Source organism: Glossina fuscipes, unplaced genomic scaffold (genome assembly GCF_014805625.2).
Source record: "Glossina fuscipes isolate IAEA_lab_2018 unplaced genomic scaffold, Yale_Gfus_2 1, whole genome shotgun sequence".
Classification (NCBI taxonomy): domain Eukaryota; kingdom Metazoa; phylum Arthropoda; class Insecta; order Diptera; family Glossinidae; genus Glossina; species Glossina fuscipes.
Genome location: NW_023998415.1, coordinates 24,516,379 through 24,542,507, shown reverse-complemented (window position 1 = coordinate 24,542,507; position 26,129 = coordinate 24,516,379). Strand labels below are relative to the sequence as shown.

The window sequence follows — 26,129 nt, the reverse complement described above, 5'->3', positions numbered from 1 at the left end:
TTGCTTTATTTTCCCTCGTCTATTCGACACCATCTTTGTCGTTGAAGGTTTTTTTCATTTGACACTAATAAAAATAGAATCGGATTTTAAGGATCCTTTGTTCCGCGTATTTTGCACACAGTTGGTACTGTTCGAGGCATTTAGACAATTTTAGTTTTTAATTTTTATTTAATCTACTATTGGGACAAAAATTTTAAATTAGCCTGCATCAGTTGCAAGCTTTGCCATCGCAAAATCTATTGGCTTTTGGTTCGGATGCTGAAACCTCTTCTTTGAATAATAAAGATTGAGATATTATAAGTATCATCTAATTGTGCGATGCCGCATTTAGCAATTTCCCCAATTTTTAAATATATCGATTTATTATAATGGGATTGTGAAGTTTTTTAATTTAAAAACGATTAATATATTATATTACAAAAACGTAAATAATTGAACCCACTTAAAATTACATATTAAAAAGTATGCAATATTTGTTTTTTCCAATTTTCAACTTTTGTTAATAATTTAATCATTTCGCAGGTTTTACAAGTTCTAGTAATTTTTATTGTTATTGTTTGAAGAGTTTCTTTGGTTTGATTTCATTTTCCAATACATATGTACTAAATTGTTCCTTTTTCCAGTTTCTTGCTGAATGTTGCAGATGGCCTTTATAAACACATTTGAAAGTTTCAGAGCTAAAAAAACAAATTGCATAATTTAAAATTTGCGGAAGGCGAAATGAAATGAATTTTATCAAACTGCAACTCTTCTTGCTTTTCTGTTTCTATCAGCTATCATGTGAACAGATGTTGTTTTTGCTACTAAAATATTCCAGCATTGTAAATAAGAAGGTTGATTAATTCACCACATATATATTCGCCATATTGTCATCAGTGTTGTAAATGAATAAAGCGAAGTTTTATCAATTGTGTTCTTTGCAATTTATGAAAATTACCAAATTTTGATAAGCAAAAATATTTTCTGTAATAATAAGAAAAAAGGTAGTTTGCATAAGCGAGGGATTACGGGGCTAGAAGTTTTAAGCGTAGTACGTGAGTTGCAAAAAAAAAATAAATTAGGTTTAAAGCAGCCATAAAAGAGCAACTGTAAATTTTTGTGTTTGTGTGTGCAAATGCTTTTCTGTAGTGTATAACGAAAATATATTCTACTTTTTCACTTTGATATATTTAAGAGAAATTTTTAAGATAAAAACATTGTAGAGTGTAGAGAAAGAAACAAATTAGTAAAATGACTTCACCTTCACCAGCGAATAGCCCTATGCCGCCACCGCAAGCGCCAAGTCCTATGGGACCGCCCTCCCAGAGTCCGGCACCTTCACCATCTCCGCACAGTCCTTACGCTCATCCGTCACAAACTGGTCCTGGCGTGCCACCCGTGCAGCAGATGCCTTCGGGAGCTCCTCAAGGTCCTCCGCATGGACCACCACACTTACAGGGACCTCCTCCTGGTCCAGGACATCACGGCCCTCCACCGCCAGGGCATCCAAGTCCTTATGGTCATCCTATGCAGCACGGACCTCCCCATGGTCCTCCACATGGAGGCCCCCAGCATGGTCCCATGTCCACTCAACAACATGGAATGCCTCAACATGGTCCACCGCCAGGACAGCACGGGCCTCCAGGGGCACAAGGTGCTCCAGTTACAGGACCACCAATGACTCATGCTCCGCCGCATGGTGTGCCGCCACACGCGAATCCACAACAACAACCTAGAGCCCAGGGAGGTCCTCCACCTCATATGAATGGTCCTCCCGGGCAAGGACCGCCAGGTCCTCAAGGGCATCATATGCCACCACATCATCAAGGAATGGGTAATTTTATTAATTGATTATATAAAAATGCAATCATATTGCATGTGCTTCTCAAACATGAATTTTTCTGTTACAGGCCCTCATTTAGGGATGCAGATGCCGCCTCAAGGACCTAATATGCCAATGGGTTTCCAAACACATGGTCTGCCCCCAAATGTAAGTTTAGCCAATTGCAATGAAATTAACTTTATATATGACAAAATATACTGTGAGAAATTTCACGAAAAATTTGTCCTGCATACCCGCATCGGGTCCTCAAAAATCAAAGCTGAAATAAAAACAAGTAAGAAAATTGTGTTCGTCTTAGGATTAAACGTTATATGTATTTGTGAAATGAATTTGGTTTGCATTTGGTTAATACAAAACCACTTTTAAATGACTTTAAAAACAATATGTAAATGTTTTTTTCCAAAGGGTTTGCTTTTAAAGGAAGTGGATAATGCATCCACTAACTTCGTTGTTAAAAGTAAACAGTGTGTCCGTATTTCATCGATTTAAGGAAGATTAACTAAATTTAGAAAGACAGAAAGATTAACTAAATTAGATTTATAAAAAGTGTGGCCCATGAAATGATAATCGTTTTTATATATTTACTCAGACAAACGTATCCTTGTTTTTTTTTATGTTTGCCTTTGGAACCAATATTTTATAAGAACAAGCAAATTAATTGCTCTCTCTATCTAAGTAGAAACTATTCATAACAATTATTTTAAGCTGACAGTTTTAGCAACTATGTTAAAGTAAATAACTTGCATTATTTATCTTTTTACCTGTGGAATAAAATGCAACTGCTGTGATATGTACTTCGCTTAAGTAGCTTGTTTTTCATGCCTAAAAGCGTACACTATCATTCTTAAGTTTGCTTTTTGTGTAACTTTTAGGGTCCTCCAACAGGCCCGGGTCAGGGACCACCACCCGAGCGAGCTGGCCAAGAAAATTTGCATGCATTACAACGTGCCATTGATACAATGGAAGAAAAAGGTCTGCAAGAAGATCCTCGCTACACTCAACTACTCGCTATTAGAGCTACTTCAAAACATCAACATTTAACAAACAATCAAGTGACTATGTTGCGCGCACAAATCACGGCTTATCGCTTGCTGGCACGTAACAAAACGATTTCGATGCAAACGCAACAAATTTTGCAGGCACCTGTGCAGCAACAACAACCTGGAGTAGCGCCCTCTACAATACCCGGTCACCCGGGAGTACCAGGCCCGGCGCCTGTACCGCCCGGTGTTCCTCAACAGCAAGGAAATAGTGGAACACCACCACAATGTCCAACACCTCCGGCAAGTCCTTACGCTCAAGGCCCGGGAAAAATGCAACCACCACCTCATAGTCAACCTGGTCAAATGCCTCCGGGTGCTGCTCCACCGCCACCTAATCAAGATTTGCATCAAATACCCAATGGGAGTAAACCGCCGGGCCCGCCATTATTGGCTGGAGGTCAACCACCAATATCTTCACCAATACCAGCTACTATAAATGCTGCTGGGGTACGCCCACCTGGATCCGTAGGTATGCCACAAGGACCGCCGAAACAAGGAGCTCCTGCACCCCAACAGCCCATGCCTAAGCCAAATCGTGTTACGACGTTAGCAAAACCAGTAGGTTTAGATCCTATCGTTTTGTTGCAGGAACGAGAAAACCGCATTGCCGCTCGTATGGCTTTGCGTATGCAAGAACTTCAACGTTTGCCGGTTACGATGCCTGAAGATCTACGTCTTCATGCTGCGATTGAATTGAGAGCTCTACGCGTATTGAATTTTCAACGTCAACTACGCACTGAGATTGTTCAGTGCACTCGTCGTGACACTACTTTGGAAACCGCCGTTAACATTAAGGCTTATAAACGGACTAAACGTCAAGGATTGCGTGAAGCTCGTGCTACCGAAAAACTTGAAAAGCAACAAAAATTAGAGGCAGAACGCAAACGTCGTCAGAAACATCAAGAATTCCTGGCTGCTGTGTTGCAACACGGTAAAGATTTTAAAGAGTACCATCGCAATAACAAGGCTCAATTAGCTCGCATCAATAAGGCTATAATGAACTATCACGCCAACGCTGAACGCGAACAGAAGAAGGAACAAGAACGTATTGAAAAGGAACGTATGCGTCGATTGATGGCCGAAGATGAAGAGGGCTATCGCAAATTGATCGATCAAAAGAAAGACAAACGTCTGGCTTTCTTGCTTTCGCAGACCGATGAATATATCAGCAATTTAACTCAGATGGTCAGGCAGCATAAGGACGATCAAAAGAAGAAGAAGGAAGAGGAGCATAAGCGTTTATTGCTTTATAAAAAAGAATTGTTAGTAAGTGGCGACTATCTCAACATAGATGATAGTTGTATGGCAGCTGATTTGCATGTTGCTGTGGTTGAGCAAGCGACAGGCAATAAATTGACTGGTGAAGAGGCTCCGTTATTAAAAAATTTGCACCGTTGGTTGGAGCAAAATCCTGGATGGGACTGGATAGAGGATGATGATGAACAAAATGATTCAGAGCACGATAATAAGAAGGAGCATAATGAAAAAGAAGCAACAGAGAAACAAGTGCAACAAGATATTAAAAGAGACGAGCAGAAAGAAGGCGACGAAGATGCTAAGGATCTAATTAAAAAAGCCAAAGTCGAAGATGATGAATATCGCACAGAGGAACAAACCTATTACAGCATTGCTCACACAATACACGAAAAAGTTCATGAACAAGCTAGCATCATGGTTAACGGCCAACTGAAGGAATATCAGTTAAAGGGTTTGGAATGGTTGGTATCGCTCTATAACAATAATTTGAATGGTATTTTAGCTGATGAGATGGGCTTGGGTAAAACTATACAAACGATATCTTTGGTAACCTACTTAATGGATAAGAAGAAGGTAAATGATGAAAACAGATTGGGGTAAAAGCTTACTGTCATTGTTTTACTCATTACTTAAGGTTATGGGACCGTATTTGATTATTGTGCCGCTATCCACTTTGCCAAATTGGGTTTTGGAATTTGAGAAATGGGCGCCCTCGGTGGGAGTTGTCAGTTACAAGGGCTCACCTCAAGGACGCCGGCTATTGCAGAACCAGATGAGAGCCACCAAATTTAATGTCTTGCTGACCACTTATGAATACGTGATTAAAGATAAGGCCGTTTTAGCTAAAATTCAGTGGAAATATATGATTATCGATGAGGGCCATCGTATGAAGAATCATCATTGCAAACTCACCCAGGTGTTGAATACTCACTATGTGGCTCCCTATCGTTTGCTGTTGACTGGTACTCCATTGCAAAACAAATTGCCTGAATTATGGGCGCTATTGAATTTCTTGCTGCCCTCGATTTTTAAATCATGCTCCACGTTCGAACAGTGGTTCAATGCTCCTTTCGCCACCACAGGTGAAAAGGTTGAATTGAACGAAGAGGAGACAATTTTGATTATACGCCGTTTGCATAAAGTTTTGCGTCCATTCCTGTTACGCCGTCTGAAAAAAGAAGTAGAGCATCAACTGCCTGATAAGGTCGAATATATAATCAAATGTGATATGTCTGGCTTGCAGCGTGTTTTATACAAACATATGCAAAGCAAGGGTGTTTTATTGACTGACGGGTCAGAAAAAGGTAAACAGGGAAAAGGTGGGGCCAAAGCATTAATGAATACCATTGTGCAACTGCGCAAACTGTGTAACCATCCTTTCATGTTTCAACACATCGAAGAGAAATATTGTGATCATACAAGAGCGCAAAGTATGGCTTCTGGTCCCGATCTATATCGCGTTTCGGGTAAATTCGAGTTATTAGATCGTATTTTACCGAAACTGAAGGCAACTAATCATCGCGTTTTGCTATTCTGTCAAATGACTCAGTGCATGACTATTATTGAAGATTATTTAAGCTGGCGTCAGTTCGGGTATTTGCGCTTGGACGGTACAACAAAAGCGGAAGATCGTGGCGAATTATTGCGAAAATTCAATGCTAAAGATTCGGACTATTTCGTATTTCTTTTATCTACGCGAGCCGGCGGCTTAGGTCTTAATTTGCAAACAGCCGACACGGTTATAATATTTGATTCGGATTGGAATCCCCATCAGGATTTACAAGCTCAGGATCGTGCCCATCGTATTGGTCAGCGCAACGAAGTGCGTGTGCTGCGTTTAATGACAGTTAATTCGGTTGAGGAACGCATTTTGGCTGCTGCTCGTTATAAATTAAATATGGATGAAAAGGTTATACAAGCAGGAATGTTTGATCAAAAATCTACGGGAAGTGAACGTCAGCAATTCCTACAAACCATACTTCATCAGGATGACGCCGATGAAGAAGAGGAAAATGAAGTGCCAGATGACGAAATGGTCAATATGATGATCGGACGTTCAGAGGAAGAGATTGAATTGTTTAAGAAAATGGATATTGAACGCAAGAAGGAAGATGAGCGTTTACATCCAGGTCGTGAAAGATTGATAGATGAATCTGAACTACCCGATTGGTTGACTAAGGACGATGACGAAGTAGAGCGCTGGCATACATACGATGAAGACACTATTTTAGGTAAAGTAAAAAATCATTCGAATTAAATTATTGATTGAAATAATTTCTCGAATTTTTTTGTTTTAGGGCGTGGCAGTCGTCAACGCAAAGAAGTTGACTACACGGATAGTCTTACAGAGAAAGAGTTATTAAGAGCTATTGATGATGGTGCCGACTTCGATGAGGAAGAGGAAGAAGAAGACTCCAAACGTAAAAAACGCAAACGCAAAAATCGGAAAGATGAATCGGATGATGATTCTGTGATCTTGAAGCGTCGACGACGCCAGAATATCGACAAAAAATTGAAAAAACAAATGAATAAAATTATGGCCGCTGTAATAAAATACACACATGATGGCCGCATTCTGTCTGAGCCGTTTATGAAATTACCTTCCCGGCAACGTTTGCCCGATTATTATGAAATTATCAAGCGCCCGGTTGACATTAAAAAGATATTACAACGCATTGAGGATTGTAAATATGGCGACTTGGATGACTTGCAAAAAGATTTCGTGCAGTTATGTCAGAATGCTCAGACTTACAATGAGGAGAACTCTTTAATTTACTTGGATTCGATTGAATTACAAAATGTGTTTATCGGTGCTCGTCAACGTATTACAGTGGCAGCAGCTTCGTCTCTATCAGGCGGCGGTGAGGGTACCACAGTCGGTTCTGACAATTCCGAAAACGAGGATGAAGACGGTAATCAAGATAATTCAGATGATGAAGAGATTGCCACTACTTCAGCTGCTGCGGTTAAAATGAAGTTAAAGTTAAGCAAATCATTGGCCAACACATCGTCGACCCCAACACCTTCAACTTCGGGGGTTGGTGGTAGTGTTTCAACCAGTAAGAAACAAACCAGACGTAAACGTTCACAAAAAAAATATACAATCTCTGACGACGACGACGATGATATAGATTAGCTACCACTTGGCGTAGTATTCTCTTTACATTCACGCAATGAATAAGAAATTTCTATTTATTCATCTTATCTAAGATAAATTGCAAGTTGCTTTTTAAAAGATTTTTTCAATTTGAGATATTTCTTAATCTATATAAGTAATAGTTCTTCTAGATATTTTTAAAGCTAAACGTCATAAATTTTCTTAACTTAAAAGTTTCAATTATTCAATTATTTTTTGGTTAATTACATAATTCACTTACAAGTGTGGTAAACTGCATAAATAAGATTAAATGAATAAATACTAATGTTTATAGCTCTAGTAATAATCAGTTTTGCTTCCTCTTTTTTTTAATTTTTTTTTTTTTTTTTACTTTTTAAAACTAACAAAGGAAAATCAACAAAACCTTACCGTCTAAGTACTTATACATTTCTTCAATTTGCAACAGACATTTATATATGTACATATATATATATATATATATATATATGCCAGATCTGCCCTTTCGGATTTTACATTCAATAATATACACATATGTATAGATTCAGATCATTAGAATGCAAATGGTCATAAGAATTGGAGAAAAAATGATTTCATCAGTAGATCGATCAATGAAATTAATCTCCGTAACGAATAGGTAATGGGTAGGTGATCGAGGGGAAGGAAATGTACAATTGCGGAAATAAACTAAACTACGTTTCAGTTCACTATAATCTGTTTTGTTGTTTACCTTGTAAACACTTCCTGATCAAGATTCCCAATTGCATTGTGCTAATGTATAATAAATCCCTTTGACATACTTACACTCGATTCTATTCTAAGTATTTGCTAACAGGTGCGTGCTTTTTCAACATATTTTTTTTTATTAAATATTCTCTTACAAAATACACTTAAGGAAAATTAAGGAAAGTCTCTGCCTGTTATCACAATTACTAATTTGCATGAAATAAGAGACGGACGGACATAGATAAATTGGGACTACAAGTTAATTCGTTGTCAATCAAGATTGGTATTGATTAAATTTAAAAATATTTCTATTTATTCAAAACTGATGAGTGGTTAATATTTAGCCAAAAGATCATTAGTTTTCAATATTAGCTTAAAAAAGATGGATAGGAATGGAGTGGAATATAGAAGGTAAAATTTTAGAAAATTTAGGCCGTCATACTCGATCGATTAAATTGATAATATAGAATCGATCTTGATGAAAGATGGCCGGAAAAATTTAAAACCAATTTGATCCATCCAGATACAGTTTTAAATGTAAATTCGTGTTTTCAACCAAGGAGTAGCAAGTATATATTTTATAAAATTCTCTCTCGATCTGGATAGATGAGTTATAATTATTTAATAAATCGAATAAGTTGAAATAAATAAAATAATAATTTATTATTAGCTTTGAAGAGAAATCGAAAAATTGTATTGATTAAAAAGTAATTAGTGTTAGTTCCCTGCTAATTGAGCATTAGAAGCATTCTAAATTTGTTGATTTACTTAATTGAAGAAATCAAGTATTTGCTGGACATGCTTTTGAATGATTCTTTACAAACATGTAACGGTATTATTTCAACTTAAAACGTAAAACTAACAAAACCAGTTACACAGTTATTTACAATTCAAATACGATCAACTTTAATAGATGTTTACTGGAAAGAAAAGAGAACGCAAAGGCCAAGAGCACATTCCGAACAAAACAAAACAAGTTTATGTCCATTTCATTGTAAAAGAGCGCACAAAGAAGTCTATGGGATAAGAATAATAAGTAAAAACAAAACATACATATATATACCATCAGCTCACACGCGCCCAAAACTTTGAAATATGATTTTAATAAAGCCCCCTATGCGCATATATATGCGAAAAGTCTTTTTCTTTTTTGGCCAAAATAAAAGTAGAAGAGGTTCGATCAGGCACCTACTGTTACATTCATATTATCAGTGTTCGAGGGGGAAAAACAAGTTGTATAAGCAAGTATCAAAATGAATAGAACTTGATATGAATATGATCGTTCTGCTAACCACTTCGTAGAAGATGCTTACCCGGTTGTAAGTGCGGTAAAAAAGTTAATATTCCTTGTAAACAAAGCTTTTCGTCGCTTTCAATTGAAATGCATGTTAGACACCCTTCGCTTTATATAAGGTTTTTTTTTTTTTTTTTGGTTCGAGGGTGGGGAGGTCTTGGAGATTTATTAAAATCGACTTAAATAAATCTTTCCTATCGATGTCTGAGAGAGAGAGAGAGAGAGAGAGAGAGAGAGAGAGAGGTTGAAATTATAATGGGAAATTTTCATTTTGGTTGGAGTGATTTAGGAATACGTCTTTGAATTTTTACAATTTTCTTGGATGTTTCGCAATCTTGGATATATTCTATTAAAACAAGGGACGCCAAACTAATATATATAAATATAAAATAACCGTAGATAATATCAAACAACAGAATCTGAGATAGTTAGTAGTGTAGTAAGGCGTAGCAAACATGATAATAAATTAATTATGCCATCCGTAAACAAGCGTACAAAAATGCGGACGCAGTATGTCTTCAATAAGCGCAGTGAGTTTTTCCTTTTTGGTCTGCTTGCTGTGCATATTGTCGCATAAGATAGAAAACTAAGAAACTTCACGCCTACGTTACGTTGCATTCAATACTGAATAATTTTTAATATTTCATTTTTATACAGCTAATATTATTTATTAATATTATTGCAAAGAGATGGATCACTTCCTAAAAGTTCGATTATCTTTACTCTAGAGAATGACGGGAGTTATCGATGAAATTTTACTTCTAAATTGAATGAACTTAGCTTGCAAGTTTCCGATTAATGTTAGGTGCTTTTACAAACATATATTTTTTAAATCATTTCAAGTTTTTGGGGAAAAATTATCTAACTTAAGTAATCAAATATGTTAATGAAACCCGTATATATACTGCAAAGAGATAATATCTCGAAACTGTTGATTAATCAATGCTTAGATTGTTCTATGTCCGGATTGGCCCAACATATTAATATATCTTTTAGCAATTTTTAGAAAAAAAAACTCATTCTTTTTTTCTTTATTATACCATACACCATATATCCTACAATAGTATATAGTATTAAGTTTTTTTGACCGGATGTGCACAAAACCCGCAAGAACTAATGATAAACCCGATCGATTTAGAAGCATTTATTGCTTTGATTTAAGCTTGTCTGTACGTCTATTCACATTTTATTATTGTATACAGCAAATATTTTGATGATCTGGTGCAAAATGATTTCGCATCGGACCACTACCCACATAATTTCCTAATTCGAAGAATCGTTATATGAATGACTGCACTAAGCGAGACGGGTGAGGTAGGGTATTTAATGATCGGCCCTATCTCATTATAATGTTTTTACTTGTTTTCAAATACCTTTCTCAATATCTTTTAATAAATAGTTAATATCGCAAACGATATCTTGCAAAATTTCAACATCGATTATATATATATATATATATATATGTAAATAATATATACATGATATATATACATGATAATTTATATTAGCTTAATTATGCAGTGTTAGTAATACATGAATATAAAACACCTTTATCGAAAGCAATTATCGTATGGAATACGTGATACGGTACGATGTCATGCGCTTTCTCTAATCAGGCTTTTAATATTGAGCATAAAGAATACGTGGCGAAGATTGTGTCGGTAACAGAAATTTTGTATCAAAAGAGAGGAAAACTTTTAAGTTTATAAAAAGTTAGTTAAAATCAAAGCGCGTGCGCGCATGCTTACAGTAAAGGAATTATTTGTGCTTATTTTCTTTTCTAAATAATTAATAATGCAAAATCAATAAATAAATAAATGGATGGATAAATAAAATTGTGTGAATATATAATGAAATTTTGAAAAATAATAAAATCTGAACTACATTTGATCGAGAAATTTCCATAAAGTGAAAGTTTATGTCAAAAATATGTTAATCTTAATAAAAAAAATGTTATATGAAATTCAAAAATAATAATAATAATAATAATTAAATAAAAGACAAATAAAGAAGTAAAGAGTTTTTAAGAGTAATATACCAAAGGAATATATTTTGTTCATTGTCCTAAATGAATATATCGCAAATATGTCATCAAGTCAGCATAATCTCGTGCAGAGACGTAAAGTTACAAAACTCAAAGCAATAAAAAATTGTAATTTACCGAACGAGACGGCAATAACAACAACAACAACAACAACGACTGCAATGATTGCTGTTAACAGGTCGACAACGGATTACAAAAACGAAAGACTTCAACGCTGTCAAGAAGGCAACAAACTTGAACATCTTGTTGATACATCACGAAAAACGGCATTCGCATCTGCGTCGGCGTCGTCAAAAGCTTATAGCACTTTGGCTACTGTGGCCGCGGCTGCTTTATGCAATGGCAATATTACCGCATTCGTTAACTGTTGTCGTGATGTGAATTGTCGCCTTGAGACGACGGTATGCGGATGTCAATCTTTTTATGACATTCAAAGAGATTCTTGTGCCAAAGAAAGCTCCACATTATTATGCACTAGTAATTGCTCATCTTCATGTCTAGCGGATTATCAAAATCAAGCGCAGCAGCAGCAGCAGCAGCAGCAACAACAACAACAACAACATCCAGGATTAGAAGATGAAGATTATCAAGCGCCGACGGAGAGCGGAACGCGTTCTACGTCGATTCGAGGCTCTGAAAATAGTACAACTTTCTCTCAACAGCAGCGAGAGAAATTTGTTGTACAACTACAATTGGATTTGTTCAGTTGGGCCCTTTTTCTAACAGCTTTCTGTACGCGTTTTTATCGCTTAAACATGCCGCGCGATGTTGTCTTCGATGAGCTGCATTACGGTAAATTTATTTCGCATTATGTGCGGCATATTTTCTTCTTCGATCAGCATCCACCGTTAGGTAAGCAATTGATAGCCGCTTTCGTTAGCGGCATTGATTATAACGGTAATTTCACTTCTACACGCATTGGCTCGCATTATTCGCAAAATGTTCCCATATTTTGGTTGCGCTTTATTCCCGCTTTATTCGGCAGTCTTCTGCCCACCGCAGTCTATCATTTACTGCATGAATCGGGCATTTCGCGGTGGTGCTCCCTTTTAGGCGGCCTCCTCATCATATTCGACAATGCCCTGTTAACACAATCGCGTTTCATTTTAATGGAATCCATGCTATTGTTTTTCGGTGTGCTGGGCTTGTGTATGCTGCTTAAATTTCAAAAAACAAATATCTCAAAGCCCGTCTGGATATTTTATGGTATCGCTGCCGCTTCTTTGCTAACCTGTGCTGTATGCGTAAAGTATGTAGGTTTTCTAACGTATTGCTTAGCGGGTTATTTGATAGTCAAGCATCTTTGGGATCTTCTATATGATGCAACAATATCGAGTAAGTGGCAACAAGAAGGTAAATAAAACAATTGATGAATAAAATGCTTTTTGCTTAGATCTCCAGATTTGCCTACAAACGGTTTTGCAGTTTATTATTTTTACCGTACTTCCATTGTGTTTGTATTTGCTTGTATTTTATATTCATTTGCAAACCCTTTATCGAGCCGGTCCACACGATAGCGTTATGACGAGCGCTTTTCAAGCATCGTTAGAGGGTGGTTTGGCTTCGATTACGAAAGGGCAACCGCTGAAAATAGCTCATGGCTCTCAAATAACATTACGTCATACATATGGACGTACATGCTGGTTGCACTCGCATCCCCATGTTTATCCCGTTCGGTATATTGATAAGCGTGGTTCGTCGCATCAACAGCAAGTGACATGTTACTCTTTTAAAGATGTCAACAATTGGTGGATAGTTAAGAGACCAGAGCGGGACGATTTAGTTGTAGAAAATGAACCCGACATTATACGTCATGGGGACATAATACAATTGGTGCACGGTATAACAAGTAGAGCTTTAAATTCGCATGACGTGGCCGCCCCGATGACGCCACAATGTCAAGAGGTCTCCTGTTATATCGATTACGACGTCAATATGAAAGGCGAACTGTTGTGGCGAGTAGAGATATTAAATAAAGAATCGGTACGACGAGTATTTTATTTATATTAAAGACTTGCATTTTTAAATTAAATTTTCTCGTTTCAAAGTTCAAATGCGAAAATTTTGAATTAAAAAATTTTAAAAATTCAATCAAGATCTGAAAGCATATGTAGCTATAATCCGACTATGTCTTTGTCTGAGCTGTTGTTTCGGGTAAAAAGTTAAAAAAAAACTTTGCACATCAATTTTTGGATTAAATCTATAGATCAGATTAAAATCATAATAATTTTAAAACGGGTAAGGCGCACCATTAAATACCCTACCTACATCACATTGCCTAAGAAAATTCTTATTTTTATATGAAATTACTATTATGGGTCAACTTTCATCACATATAACATATTAAAACTTAAAGGATCTTAAAAATAGGCCGAGATGGTCCACATTTGGTAGAGTTAATTTTTTTATGTTAAGTTACTATTATAATATAATTTTCATCATGAAGAATTGAAAATTATAACTTTTTGTCGCATGAACTTTAGTTTTCGTTATATGAGAGGGGGTTCAAATGTTGCCCCAGCCGGCCAAAGTTTCAATATCAATTTAGAATGCCGAAATATTACTACTACTTAGGCACGTTTGCTGAGAAATTTTGAAAATTGCAATTTTTTTCCATATAGCGACTTTTCAGCATAGAGAGTAATATGGAGAAAAAGTGGACCGACTCAAACCGTTTTCAATGGCGTTACTGCACACAATTTTATTCAAATATCTCAAAGAGTGCAATCTCTACCTTGTACATAAATTGACATGGAAAGACATCAGACAGAGAGACGGACACGTTTAGATCAATTCAAATTATGATTCTGAATCGATCGGTATAATAAAAGGTGTGTCTATGTCACATACGTCCGCACTAACTTAATATACTCAAGTGGTATAGGATTTAAATGTCGATCAAGGTTACACGTTGAAATTTAATGGAAATATGATCCCGATCGCCGTCAACTAATACTTCCACGTTTGTTATTGCATATGTATTGTCTGCCTTAGGTGGTGAATTATCGCGGCTCACTTCAACGAATACATTTGAAATTGTTGTAAGTAAAATTAAAAAAATAATTGTTTTTTTTTTTTTTTAATTAGGAGGGATCAATCTGGCATGCCATCAAATCAGAAGTGCGTTTAATTCACGTATCCACTGGTGCAGCATTACGTTTTACGGGACGTCAATTACCGGAATGGGGTTTTAATCAACACGAAGTCGCTGGCGATCGTGTAAAAGACAATAAAGATGCTATTTGGAATGTAGAGGAGCATCGTTATACCAAAGGTTAGTTAAAACGAAAAAAAAAAAAAAAGATAAAAAGATGTCACTCATTTACATATGTCGCGTCATTTTAAAGTTGCGTTACTGCTAAGCTTGCGGAATATATGTCTCCAACCATCTCAAAAGCAACGATATATTTGTGAAACATTGTATATGTGTATATGTCTGTTAACTTGATGAAACGAAATCAAATTAATTAACAAAAGTGAAGTAAATCTTGAATGAGAAATTTGTTATTATTGTGCAGGCGTCCCTCGTTCGCATTTAATTCATACCTCACTGTATCGAAACCGTGCTATAACCGAAGCTTATTCTTTAAACTTAGTTTAAGTCAAGGCAACATGCACCGGGTTGTACGAGTAACCACAGAAAGAATTAAGGAATGACAAGACAATCAGTTTTTTTTTTAGCTATAGATACGTAATCCAGTCAATTTAAATAAAAGTGAAATATTTTTGTAATATTACGTCATAATGTCTTGCGCTCCGCTCCCAATACGTACCTTCGAAATGGTTAAAGGTTTTGACATTCAAAATGCATGACTTTAATTGTAAGACCTTGGCAAAGGGCATAGACTTGCAGTTGTATGATCTGTTCTTGATTTTCTTGACGTTGCTTGGACATAACATTACTCAACTAATGAACGCAAATGATATGTGGATTTCATATTTTTCTACTTGACCGAAATCAAAACCAATAACTTGTCCACTGCGATATAATCGAATTTTCCAGATAATTCTTTTCCAGCCTTTTTTTTTTTTTGTATAAATTTAAATGCACAGGAGTCTAGCCAAGTTTTAAGTGCAAGTAAAACAAGTACGAAATTTATATGCGGCAGGGGACGAACCTCGCATACCCACCCTTATGCTTTTCGCATTCTACTCTCCAAGTTCTTTTATTTGATACCCATATCTCTGGTATTATTGAGAAAAAATTAATGGGTGTGACTACTATGTTTATTTTAGAATTAACCCATTTCTAGGCACATATATGTACAAAATATTTTTAATCATTAATCATTAAATCATTTTAAGCATAAAGCCTCAAAAAAGAAAATTTGATCACTTGTAACTTTGTATGGACATGGGCGATTTTTTCCAGGTTTGCACGTGAAGGATAGAGTGTGAGCAAAAACCCACAAATTTTTGTTAAGAAAAACAGGGTTGCATTCAGTTTATGCTCCACTGTGTGAAAACTTCTAATGTTTCTACAAAGTTTGAAGTCCACGTGTTCAATTTTGCGGCCTAGAGAGTGCTAACAACAAACATCACCAGACGGACAAACATGACTGAATCAGTTTACAATTTCACGCCGATCAAGAATATACATGTACTTTATAGGGTCCGTCAAGCTTTGTTTTGAGATTACATACATTGTGGAAAAAAACAAAATAAGTATACCCCCATCCTTCAGTGGTGGCTGTACCGATTAGCAAACTTGATTTAAACCTTTTCATGCTCTAAAAAAATATCATCATAAAGCTTTATATACTATATATTATTATTCATCAATTAATTATTTAATTATTGAAATGAGTACATATACATATTGCATTATATTCTTAGCACACGTATTATGGAAACCAATTGTATGCAATTATATGAAAGTACTTTTGAATACATAAATATAGCTTTATAATGTGTTATCACATAAATGAATAAGCAAAATTACATACATGCATACATTTTAAAAATTTAACTTTCCGACAGCAGAGCAAGTCGATTAATGTCTAAGACAGGTACAAAGTGAGTGGAATTCTTCACTGCCAAGAGAAAGGCCAACCTGATGTGCTATTAGTATGCTGTGTTGTTTTTTGTGACGAGACGAAAAGATAACGAAGTCCTTTTTAATTTTTTTTTTTTTTATACGCTACTAGCTGATTGATCTACACTTCCTGATTGATTTAAAATCACTTTCTGTACCGATGTAAGCTTGTCTGTCCCTTTCAATATATCGTTTTTTTGTGTATATTAATGAAATTCGGTACACTGACATATTCTGGCTTAAGGAGGGAAGCTATTGAAAGTGGTTCGGATCGGAAGGCTTTTTCAAGCACTTTGAAATGTCGTTATACGAATAATTACATTAAGCGAAATGATGAGACGGGACTCATCATAATGTTTTCGTTCGTATGTAATATGAAAATTAATTTTCTTTTCTTTCCTTTAGATCAAGATGAACACGAACGTGAACAGCAGCTGCTTAAAGCTGAGATGCTGCCAACTAAACCTACAAAGCTGACATTTTTTCAGAAATTCTTGGAATTGCAAGCGAAAATGTTTTGGCACGGCCCTCAAATACAAAGCCATATGTATAGTTCGGAACCATTGGAATGGCCTTTGCTTACTAAGGGCATCGCTTATTGGCTTGATACAAAATCCAATGGTCAAATTCATTTACTGGGCAACGTGTTAATTTGGTATACCGGTTCAATTGCGGTATTAATCTATGCGGCACTGGCCTTATTTTATGTTTTAAGAAAACAACGTCTATGCTACGATATCGATTTTCAGGAATGGCAACGTTTCGTAACAATCGGTCATATTTATTTTGTTGGCTACTTAATGCATTATTTGCCATTTTTCTTTGTAGAGCGCACATTATTCTTGCATCATTACTTGCCGGCGTTTCTATTTAAACTATTATTGCTATGCTATATTGTAGAGCATATCGATTATTTATTTAGGCGATATTGTGGACAATTGCGTTGGATGGTGCATTTGTATCGTCTATTAATTTTGTTATGGCTAATCGCTGTTGTCGCTATTTATATACGTTTCTTGCCCATTAGTTATGGTTTAAAAAAATTAACTGCCGATGAAGTTAGTAAGTTGCGATGGAAAGATACTTGGGATTTTGTATTGCAACGTGATGCACTTTTAAACTGACTTATATAACACATTTTGTAAATATGTATACAAAGATATTGCATTGTGTTTCGATTTAAAATTGAAATTTAATTTACTTAACATATTTTAGTTTATGTACACGTGAATGTAAAACATTTTGTCTCTCTTTAGAAAATTAATAAATTTAAAAAGAAAATTAAACTAAATTAAATTATATACAAAAATTTAATTACAAAAAAAAAATTCTACGATTTTTTGCAAAAACATTTCAATGTTTTCTCAATAAAAAAGGATAAAAATCTCTTCGCTAGTTTATGCAACTCTGTCATACCGATCGTATGTGTAAGTTCAAGTCTACAACCCATTTCATTTTTCGAAATATATATTTCAAGAAACTTAAGCGGTTATCTTTTGGAGATTGAGACAAATTATCGATATTGCAAGATGCAGTTCAGCTTTTGCAACCATTTGACCGTCTTACACATTTTCCTATACGTTGTAGCTTATTCGAAAATCAAGAAGCAAAATATTATATATTCGCATTTCATATGGAGGCCAAAAAAGGTGCTGAGAATAAAATTCTATTTCTCAGAGCAACATTTACTCTGCTTTGCATTTCTTATGGAGGCCCAAAAGGATGCTGAGAATAAAATTTTATTTGTAAGACTAAAACGGATAATTTCTTTTAAGCTATTATCAAATTTCATTTGCGATAGCTTTGCAATGTTGACTACTAGTTTTTTTTATTGATTATATAATTTGCGTTTTCCACATTTTTTTAGTAATCTATAGTGTTGAGTAGTCCCTTTTTGTTTCTCGTTTTCTTATGCTTGAAAGAACGCAGTTCAAAACAGCAAAACGAAGGTGTATTTTTAAAAAAAGTGCTATACTTCTCAAAAGTATATATTTAGTTACCCCGTCTTACAGCATGTTGTAGGTTTTACTATAACAAATTAATACAGACGTAGACAACGTTAATTTCAATAATATAGTAACTATCAAATGTCATTGCGAATGTTTTTCAGTAGCTTTACTCGCACGTCAACCGTTTTGCGATCCCGTTAGAGTGGCCATCTTAAAACTTCTCGAGTATATTTAATTCTTTCATATTATTCCCTAATGCTGTTTACAATAAAAAAAAAGACACCCGTTTTCCATAGTACATTTCATACATATCCATTTTGTATTGCAACCCTGCCTAAAGAATTTTGGTGATTAATCTACACATCCATGTGAAGAAAAACGGATCGAAGGGAGGTCAAATATTACATGCAAGTCTAATAGCAATATCAAGTCCTCTTCATTTTGGGCCCATCAAAATTAAAAATCATCAAGTTGAAAATTGTACAATATTGCATACCCTCTCGCTTTCTCGCTCGTTGTAATTTCATATATTATCTATCCTACAATACTATTTAAAATGTTTTAATCGGTAGAGTGTAAAGACGAGAGTGTAGAAAATTCATAAAATTGCATTAAATTAAATAGCACTTTTCGATTACTGCTACACATTTCAAAAAAAAAAAAAATGTAATTAACATAAAACATTTAGGCCGACATTATTTTTATTTTTATTATTATTCCCCGATTTGTGTCGAGTCAGTAAGATGAGCATTAGAGCTACCTTAATACAAATTCTCGTATCAAATTTTTAAATTAGTTAAACATATCCAAGGATTCGCGATTATCTAAATAATACTTACAGTTTATATAGTTTTGTGCTAAATTATAGGAGAATATTTTTTAAATATAATAAAGGGTCTTTGGCTTATGTCGTTGTGGGGAGTATTGCATAAATATATAGTTATCATAGCTTAGTGGACTTCTTTGTCCTTTCAGCACAAGTAATCGGTCCAACATTCTCCTTTGTATTGGCTAAAAGGCCGTTTTGAGTTGCACATCATGTTGTTTCTCGTACTCGCCACTAACAAATTCTGTTCTAAATGATGTTTTCCACATAAATTTATTTATAATTATATAAGATATATGTATATGCTATGGGCTATATTATCAGTTTCATTACCCTTTGCTTAAAACAAAAATATATATTTTTGATTAAAAAAAATAAGAATTTATTGTAAACAAAAGTTTAATTTAAAAACTTGCATATGTTTCTATTTTTGGGGGCCTTTCGAGAGCGAATTATAATATTTCAATATAAGAAAAAAAAAAAAAATAATAAAAATACAAAAATATAAAGGTTAATTTATTAATTCAACGTCCTTCTTTGAATCGACGCATATAATAATTTTCTGTTGACAATTTTGGCGCTTCGTCATTGATGTAATAAAAACAAATAATCGCAATTTCGAGTTGCTTTATAAAAGAAACTAAGAAAATAAATAGCACGAATTCTTTCATATTGATTTTATGTGCGTACATCTATGAGTCTAGTGAGAATTTTCGATACTGGGTTCAAAATTGAAAACAAAACCGCGATAAACATAACTTAAGCCAATATCCGAATTTGGAGGAAAATCAAAGCACAAACGCACATATTTTTGCGAAGACCAATAAGCGGAGTTCTGTAATAAACATCGAATTAGAAAGATTGCTTTCATAATCATTTACGACTTACCCTCTCCACTTCTGTCTCCAGTCCCGACATACGATAATAGATGCATAGTTTATGTGCACGCTCTTGCTGACTTAGATATTCCGTTATGGCAGTTAACAAAGATTTATTCACTTGCATGCAATAACTTATATCGAGATGCTGCAATTGAGGACAGGCTTTTAAAAATTTCATAACCGTATCGTTTTCCAGAGAGCTGGCGTGCCGTAAACACAAAATTTCCAATTGGTTCATGTGTGTGTAACGATCAAAAAAGTTCGACTCATAATCACAATTGCATAGTGCCAATAGTTTCAATTTATTGCAATTTAAATATTTCATATTTAAATCCCAGTTCAAAGATAAAGGCATAAAATATAGATCCACTGCTAAGCCAATTATTGATGAGCTTTTCTCTTCCAAAATATGAATAAATTCTTTGGTCTCATAGATCTTATAGTCAAAGGAGTCAACATTTAAAATGGAACTAAAGTCAACATCTTGATCGAGTAGAACCTTTAAATGCCTTAATTGAGGCATCATAAGCACGTAATCCAAGGCCGTTTTTAGTGTATTTAAATTTAATTTTAATTCTTGCAATACCATGCATTTGGCTATGTCGGGTGTTAAGGTGAGTTTGCTTACCTCAAAAGTGCGTATATCTAAGACTCGCAAATATCTTAAATTTAATAATAATTCATTAAGGAATTCGGGCTTCATTTCAAAGACTTTGCTATATTCGGCGTACAAATGCAGTTCTTCGAGGTATTCAAATTTCGAGATAAAGCAACCCGTAATGGGCGTATTTAAGCTTAAATACTTTAAGTTGGGTAACAATTTTGTTAGCAACTCTATATCCTCATCTTTTGGATAGCATTCCATTACTTCATCCTGTAACTCGCATCTTTCAACACCAGGTATCTCTTTAATACCCATTTCCTCCATCTCTCTGAGAAAAACACTAAGGCATTCATCGATAAGGCGTACTGTATGAAATTCTTTTCTCATCGCCTGCAGGAAATACTCCAAGTCTTCGCTATGTGGCAATATGTTGGTCCAATGTTCTAATACCAAAATACGATTATCTGGATTGCGTTTCCACAAGCGCAACATAATATAACGAAAACGTTTACAGGTACGAGCCACTTGAATTTGAGCTGGGGAATCATTGATTCTTTCAAATATGCATTCTAAACAATCATCATTTAAGTTTTCTAATGACACCGTGCTGTAGTTTTCTGCTCTTTCTATAAAAAATAATTAATGCAATCAATAGATGAACATTTCTAAAATATTTTTTACTTACGATGATTTGTTAGATTCTCCTGCATTTTTTTTACTTTTTCGCAAAACAAAATGTTTCCCTTAGTCGGACTTATGCAAAACAGCTGTGATTTGTTTGGATAATAATACCAAAGAAACAGACACCACAAATTTTGCAAAAATATGTTACTTTAGCGTAATGGAATCCACAAATTACAATTTAGATCAACTTTTTATTACGCTTATCGAAGAGCGAAATTTTCTTTAGGAAAGCAGCTCTGGTGAATATGTATTTTGTTGTTGTAAAAGTAATGCCGTTACCTTTTGTTGCTGTAAAAGTAGTACTCCGTGATTTTATTCCTTTCAAAGTCGTACCGTGTATATTTTACTGGTGTAAAAGCAGTACCGTGTGTATTTTATTCCTGTAAAAGTAGTACCGCGTGTGGTTGTTGTAGTGAAAGAAGTACAAGGTGTATTTTACTGCTCTAAATATAGTACTGTATGCATTTTGTTGCTGTAAAAGTCGTAATTCGTGTTTTCTGCTGCTCTTAAAGCAGTATCGTGAGACTGTTGCTGTAGAAGTAGTGCCGTGTGTCTTCTACTGCTGTAACAGCAGTACCATGTGTGGTTGTTGTTGAAAATTCGAATTTTTCAAAAATTGCTTCTCCTGTTCACTTTTTTCAAGTAACTCAGATTAAGCAAATCATTTTGCTTATAAATAACTGGCAAACAATAAATTTTGCGTTGACGGGTTTCTTAATCCATTAACATGGATGGATTTTTCAGCGAATTATTACAATTACTTTCATTAATCGCTTGCCTTTGATTACAACGCTGTCACGCGAAACTTTGAAAATCTTCATTTTCCTTTATACCTTTTGGAAAATTTCATTTTCAAGGGAACTAGGTTGCGTGGCATTCTGAATTAAAATCAGACAAGAATTAATTTTCCTAGGTACGTATATACGTAAGGGGTTGATAAAACGAATCGTCGTTCTGGTTTTCGGCTTAAAACGTCTTAAGTGATAAACACAATGGGCAGCCGCGCTAACATATTGTTTTAAAGGAAAATGTAAACAACAACATATGGTCTTAGAATCAAACGTAGAGAAATCAACGTAAATACAAATAAGAAATTTATGAAACATAAATAACAATATATTTTTTTTTTTTTTGGTATGTTGAATGGAGATGGACTAAGCCAATAGATTTGAGGCTTATTTGTCCAAAAAAAAAAAATAACAATAAGGTGCAATCAAATTAAATTAATCAAAATGTGTTCCATCATTTCCTACAACATTTTACTATTTTTAAGGCAACATGGCGGATATTGTGTTGAAAGAGTTGCAACAATCTATCCGCGACAAGACTTGCCAGGCCTTGTCATGCAAAAGGTTGAGTTTGCGTCTGTTAACCGCTTTTGCTGGCTTTTTTTGCAACAATACATCGTTCAGTTTGTTCAACTGCTGTCATCACATTCGGTTTTAGTAGCTGGAAATACACTACACCTTGCTGATCCCATCATAGGCACAGCAAAACTTTATGGCCATGAATATTCCGCTTTGCTGTCCATGTGGATGGCTCTTCTGAACTAACCCATGATTTTTGGCTCTTACGATTGTCGTAGTAGATTCACTTTCCGTCGTCAGTCGCAATACCCCACAGAAAACTCTCTTGCCCTGCCTGCCTTGGCAAGCAATGGAACCGGAAATGTTGAAACGGTTCGAAATAACGTCTTTAGTCAATTCGTAGGGTAGCCGTTTTCTTTTCTTTTGAATATTTTTCATCGCTTGTAAACGGCCGGAAACAGATGATTCATCATCTGCTAAGCTGTTCGTTGAGAGTTGGATCTGTATTTTCCTCCAGTAAGTCTTCCAATCTTTGGTCCTCATTAATATCAAAATCAATATTTAAACCAAACCCAACGACTAGCATATGACGAAGCAGCATCACTATAAGCTTCGGAAAGTGTTTGGTGGGTTTTTCGAAATCAAATAACAAAAGCAATAAATGTCGAAAATGGAATTATAAGCGTCCCATGGTTAGGATCCGCATAATTCAATAATACTAAACGGAAAGCGGTTATTTTATATAGAGAAAGATCAAAATCATCTAATTTAACCGTGTGTTAGAATTTTCACCAACAGACAACAAATTACTGACCATATTAATACTACACCACCATTATAGGTCAATTTTTATCACCACATATGAAAAATTTGGACTTTTCTGTTCTACAAAGGACCAATTTTCATGAAAGTCCTTATTAGGGTAAAATCCAAAAGATAGGCCGAGATGATCCAAATTTGGTAAAGGTAACTTTTTTATGTTAAAGTACTGTAATGATATAATTTTCATCATGAAGAAAATTATACCTTTTGTATGAACTTTAGCTTTCGTCATATGGGAGGGGGTTCAAAAACTACTTTAGCAGGTCCAAGTCTTTCATACCAGAATACAGAAATACTGCTACTTAGCTCTCTTGTTCCGAGAAATTTTGAAAATTACAGCTTTTTCCATATAACGGCTTTTCAAAATAGAGCGTTATAGGGAAAGTGCTCGAAAAAGTGCACAGATCCGAACTATTTTCAAAACACGTCGCTGTACCAAATTTTATCAAAATTTCTTAAAAATTGCGACTTGTAGCTTGAACAAAAATTTACGTGAACAGATATCAGACGGACGGGCAGGCTTAGATCAATTCAGATTATGAGTCTGAATCGATGAGTATAATAAAAGGAGTGTCTATGTCAAATATAAGCTCATTGTTATTTCTTTTTCCTAATTTGTAGTCCAATTTGAAAACACCTTACAAAAAAAATGGTGAGGAAGAAGAAGGAGGATTTTGAATTTTTCAATTTTTAATTAAAAAAAATATTAAATTATAAAATTTTAAATCTTAATACGATAATAGTTTTCTATCCGAGACAAAGTTCAGCGGGTCAACTGCCAGTCTTTTAAAGTTGAAAATTCAAATATATGAAAAATATTAAGCAAGTGGTCTAATAAGTAATAATAAGCAATAAGAAGTAAATACGTCAAAAGTTCCGAAGCATTAACTGATTAACCTCTAATGGTATAATGTGTTGGATATGCATTAGATGTATTAAGAATGCCTTCTGCAGAAGAAATGTGGTAAGCGAAATCAATTGTCGGGGCTTTTGTTGCGGGAATTCCGATATTGAAAATATTTCTTGCTCTGGTCAGCCAGTCGCTATCAACGGTAACCAGATAAGATTTCAATCGACTCTATTTCGTATTCTGATCAGACTGCAGAGACCGGAAATATCTCCAGTCATCTCGTATAAAAAATAAAAGCAAACGCTCAGCGGGTTCTTATATGGTTGCGTCATAACGCTGATACCCTGCTGCATATGTGGCTAGCTGTGGAGTACTTTCGTCTTTTTTTTTTCCTATTTTTTTTCATCAAATTGATAATGTTTAAAACTTATTCTTTATTGTTTTCTTATTTTGTAATAATTACACTTAATATCACGTAAAATTACGGGTATATCACAGATGTACTAAACTAAGAGGAAAAGTTTTATGTGTTAAGTATCACAGATTTCACCCACTCAATGTATTTGCTAACTCGTGTGTAGATACCAGGTAGACCAGGTCTAGCGCAACCGAGTCCCGTGGATACTATGCCAATGAGATAATTTTCTTTAGACATTAAAGGGCCGCCAGAATCGGCCTATGGAAAATAAAAACATACAATAATAATAATAATAATATGACATGGAAATTTTATAAAATCGAAAGTTACCCAACAGGAATCGATGCCGCCATTTTCGAATCCAGCACATAGTTGGGTATCCAAAATTTCACTATTCGGTTGTCCATTCAATTGATAAGATTGCTTACACAGATTGTTATTCCATATGCGAACAGAAGCTTTACGCAAAGCATCTGCACGTTCGCCTTCGTATTGATTTTCATTAGTCCAACCCCAGCCGGAGACAGTAGCTAATTCATTTTCATGACTATCAAAACCAACGTCCGCTATTAAACAGCTCGGCTGTATGTGATGAGAGAACTTCAAAGGTTGTATTAATTCCAAGAGAGCTAATTAAATTAAATTTGTAAATTAATTTTGGAGAACACTGCGAAGCAAAAACATATCATATGTTTCTCGACTTACCAATATCGTTTTCGGGTAGGACGCATTGATATTTTGGATGCGGTATTAAATTTTTAAAATTCACTTGCAACGGTTGGGTTACATCATCGTCTCGTTTATTACGTACATCATTTAAATACTGTGAGATACTGTGCAAGCCCATGACGCCTTGTATCTGAGAGGCTTTCATAAATCGATTCAAACCATTACAAATACAGTGGCCAGCTGTAAGCACCCATTTTTCATGTATGATTGTAGCACCACAAAAGTGTCCGCCACGGCGGGTAAGACTTACGATATAGGGCATTTCATTACGTATAGCTTCCAAGCCGCCAACAATTTTTGGCTTGCGTTCTCTACAGGATATGGCTGAAACTGAAAATTTTACAGATTTTGCTGTCAACTTTTATGCCATGAAAAGACTTTTGACGATTTGAGTTAAAAAATTATTTCTTTCCTATTCTTTTCTTTTCTTTTTTTTTCTTTGCTTTCCTTTTCCTTTCTTTTCTTTTCTTTTCTTTTCTTTTCTTTTCTTTTCTTTTCTCTTTTCGTTACTTTTTAGGAAAGCATTCTTAGCGCTATGAAAGGATAAAACGGGTGCCTTGGATGTATTTCCGTTTTCATTCTCACAAAAGGCAAAAAAGCTTGACAAAAAATTATAGAAAGGCATGCCGCATAAACGTAAAGAATGTCGTAAGCGAAGGTCTGGCTTCAAATTGATCTTACGAAATTTCATTCTTATCAAATTTCATTCGAAACGTTTTGGTT

The 26,129-nt window shown here is 35.0% G+C and overlaps 4 protein-coding genes across 7 annotated transcripts; 2 read left to right on the top strand and 2 right to left on the bottom strand.

Annotated features, from left to right (window-relative positions):
• Nucleotides 1-678: 678 nt before the first annotated feature.
• LOC119631424 (ATP-dependent helicase brm) lies at nt 679-7,544 on the top strand. 4 transcript variants are annotated; one of them, XM_038023607.1, is made up of 6 exons: nt 679-983; nt 1,250-1,813; nt 1,890-1,969; nt 2,695-4,695; nt 4,757-6,353; nt 6,420-7,544. In XM_038023607.1, exons 2-6 carry the CDS (start codon nt 1,261-1,263, stop codon nt 7,256-7,258), a joined length of 5,070 nt encoding a protein of 1,689 aa, XP_037879535.1. In that variant the 5' UTR covers nt 679-983; nt 1,250-1,260; the 3' UTR covers nt 7,259-7,544. The 4 variants fall into 4 exon arrangements, with proteins under 4 accessions (XP_037879535.1, XP_037879534.1, XP_037879533.1 ...); XM_038023606.1 differs by having other exon boundaries at nt 679-1,030; XM_038023605.1 differs by having other exon boundaries at nt 679-1,034.
• Nucleotides 7,545-11,251: 3,707 nt separating this feature from the next.
• On the top strand, nt 11,252-17,555 carry LOC119631911 (protein O-mannosyltransferase 1). The gene is made up of 4 exons (XM_038024485.1): nt 11,252-12,636; nt 12,695-13,284; nt 14,389-14,575; nt 16,742-17,555. Exons 1-4 carry the CDS (start codon nt 11,343-11,345, stop codon nt 17,458-17,460), a joined length of 2,790 nt encoding a protein of 929 aa, XP_037880413.1. The 5' UTR covers nt 11,252-11,342; the 3' UTR covers nt 17,461-17,555.
• Nucleotides 17,556-19,198: 1,643 nt separating this feature from the next.
• On the bottom strand, nt 19,199-21,475 carry LOC119631912. The gene is made up of 3 exons (XM_038024486.1): nt 21,282-21,475; nt 20,000-21,222; nt 19,199-19,946 (listed from the first exon to the last, which is right to left on the bottom strand). Exons 1-3 carry the CDS (start codon nt 21,304-21,306, stop codon nt 19,812-19,814), a joined length of 1,383 nt encoding a protein of 460 aa, XP_037880414.1. The 5' UTR covers nt 21,307-21,475; the 3' UTR covers nt 19,199-19,811.
• A 3,307-nt stretch (nt 21,476-24,782) lies between these two features.
• Nucleotides 24,783-25,728, bottom strand: LOC119632555 (transmembrane protease serine 9). Its single transcript, XM_038025511.1, has 3 exons — nt 25,383-25,728; nt 25,008-25,306; nt 24,783-24,935 (listed from the first exon to the last, which is right to left on the bottom strand). Exons 1-3 carry the CDS (start codon nt 25,666-25,668, stop codon nt 24,783-24,785), a joined length of 738 nt encoding a protein of 245 aa, XP_037881439.1. The 5' UTR covers nt 25,669-25,728.
• Nucleotides 25,729-26,129: the final 401 nt, after the last annotated feature.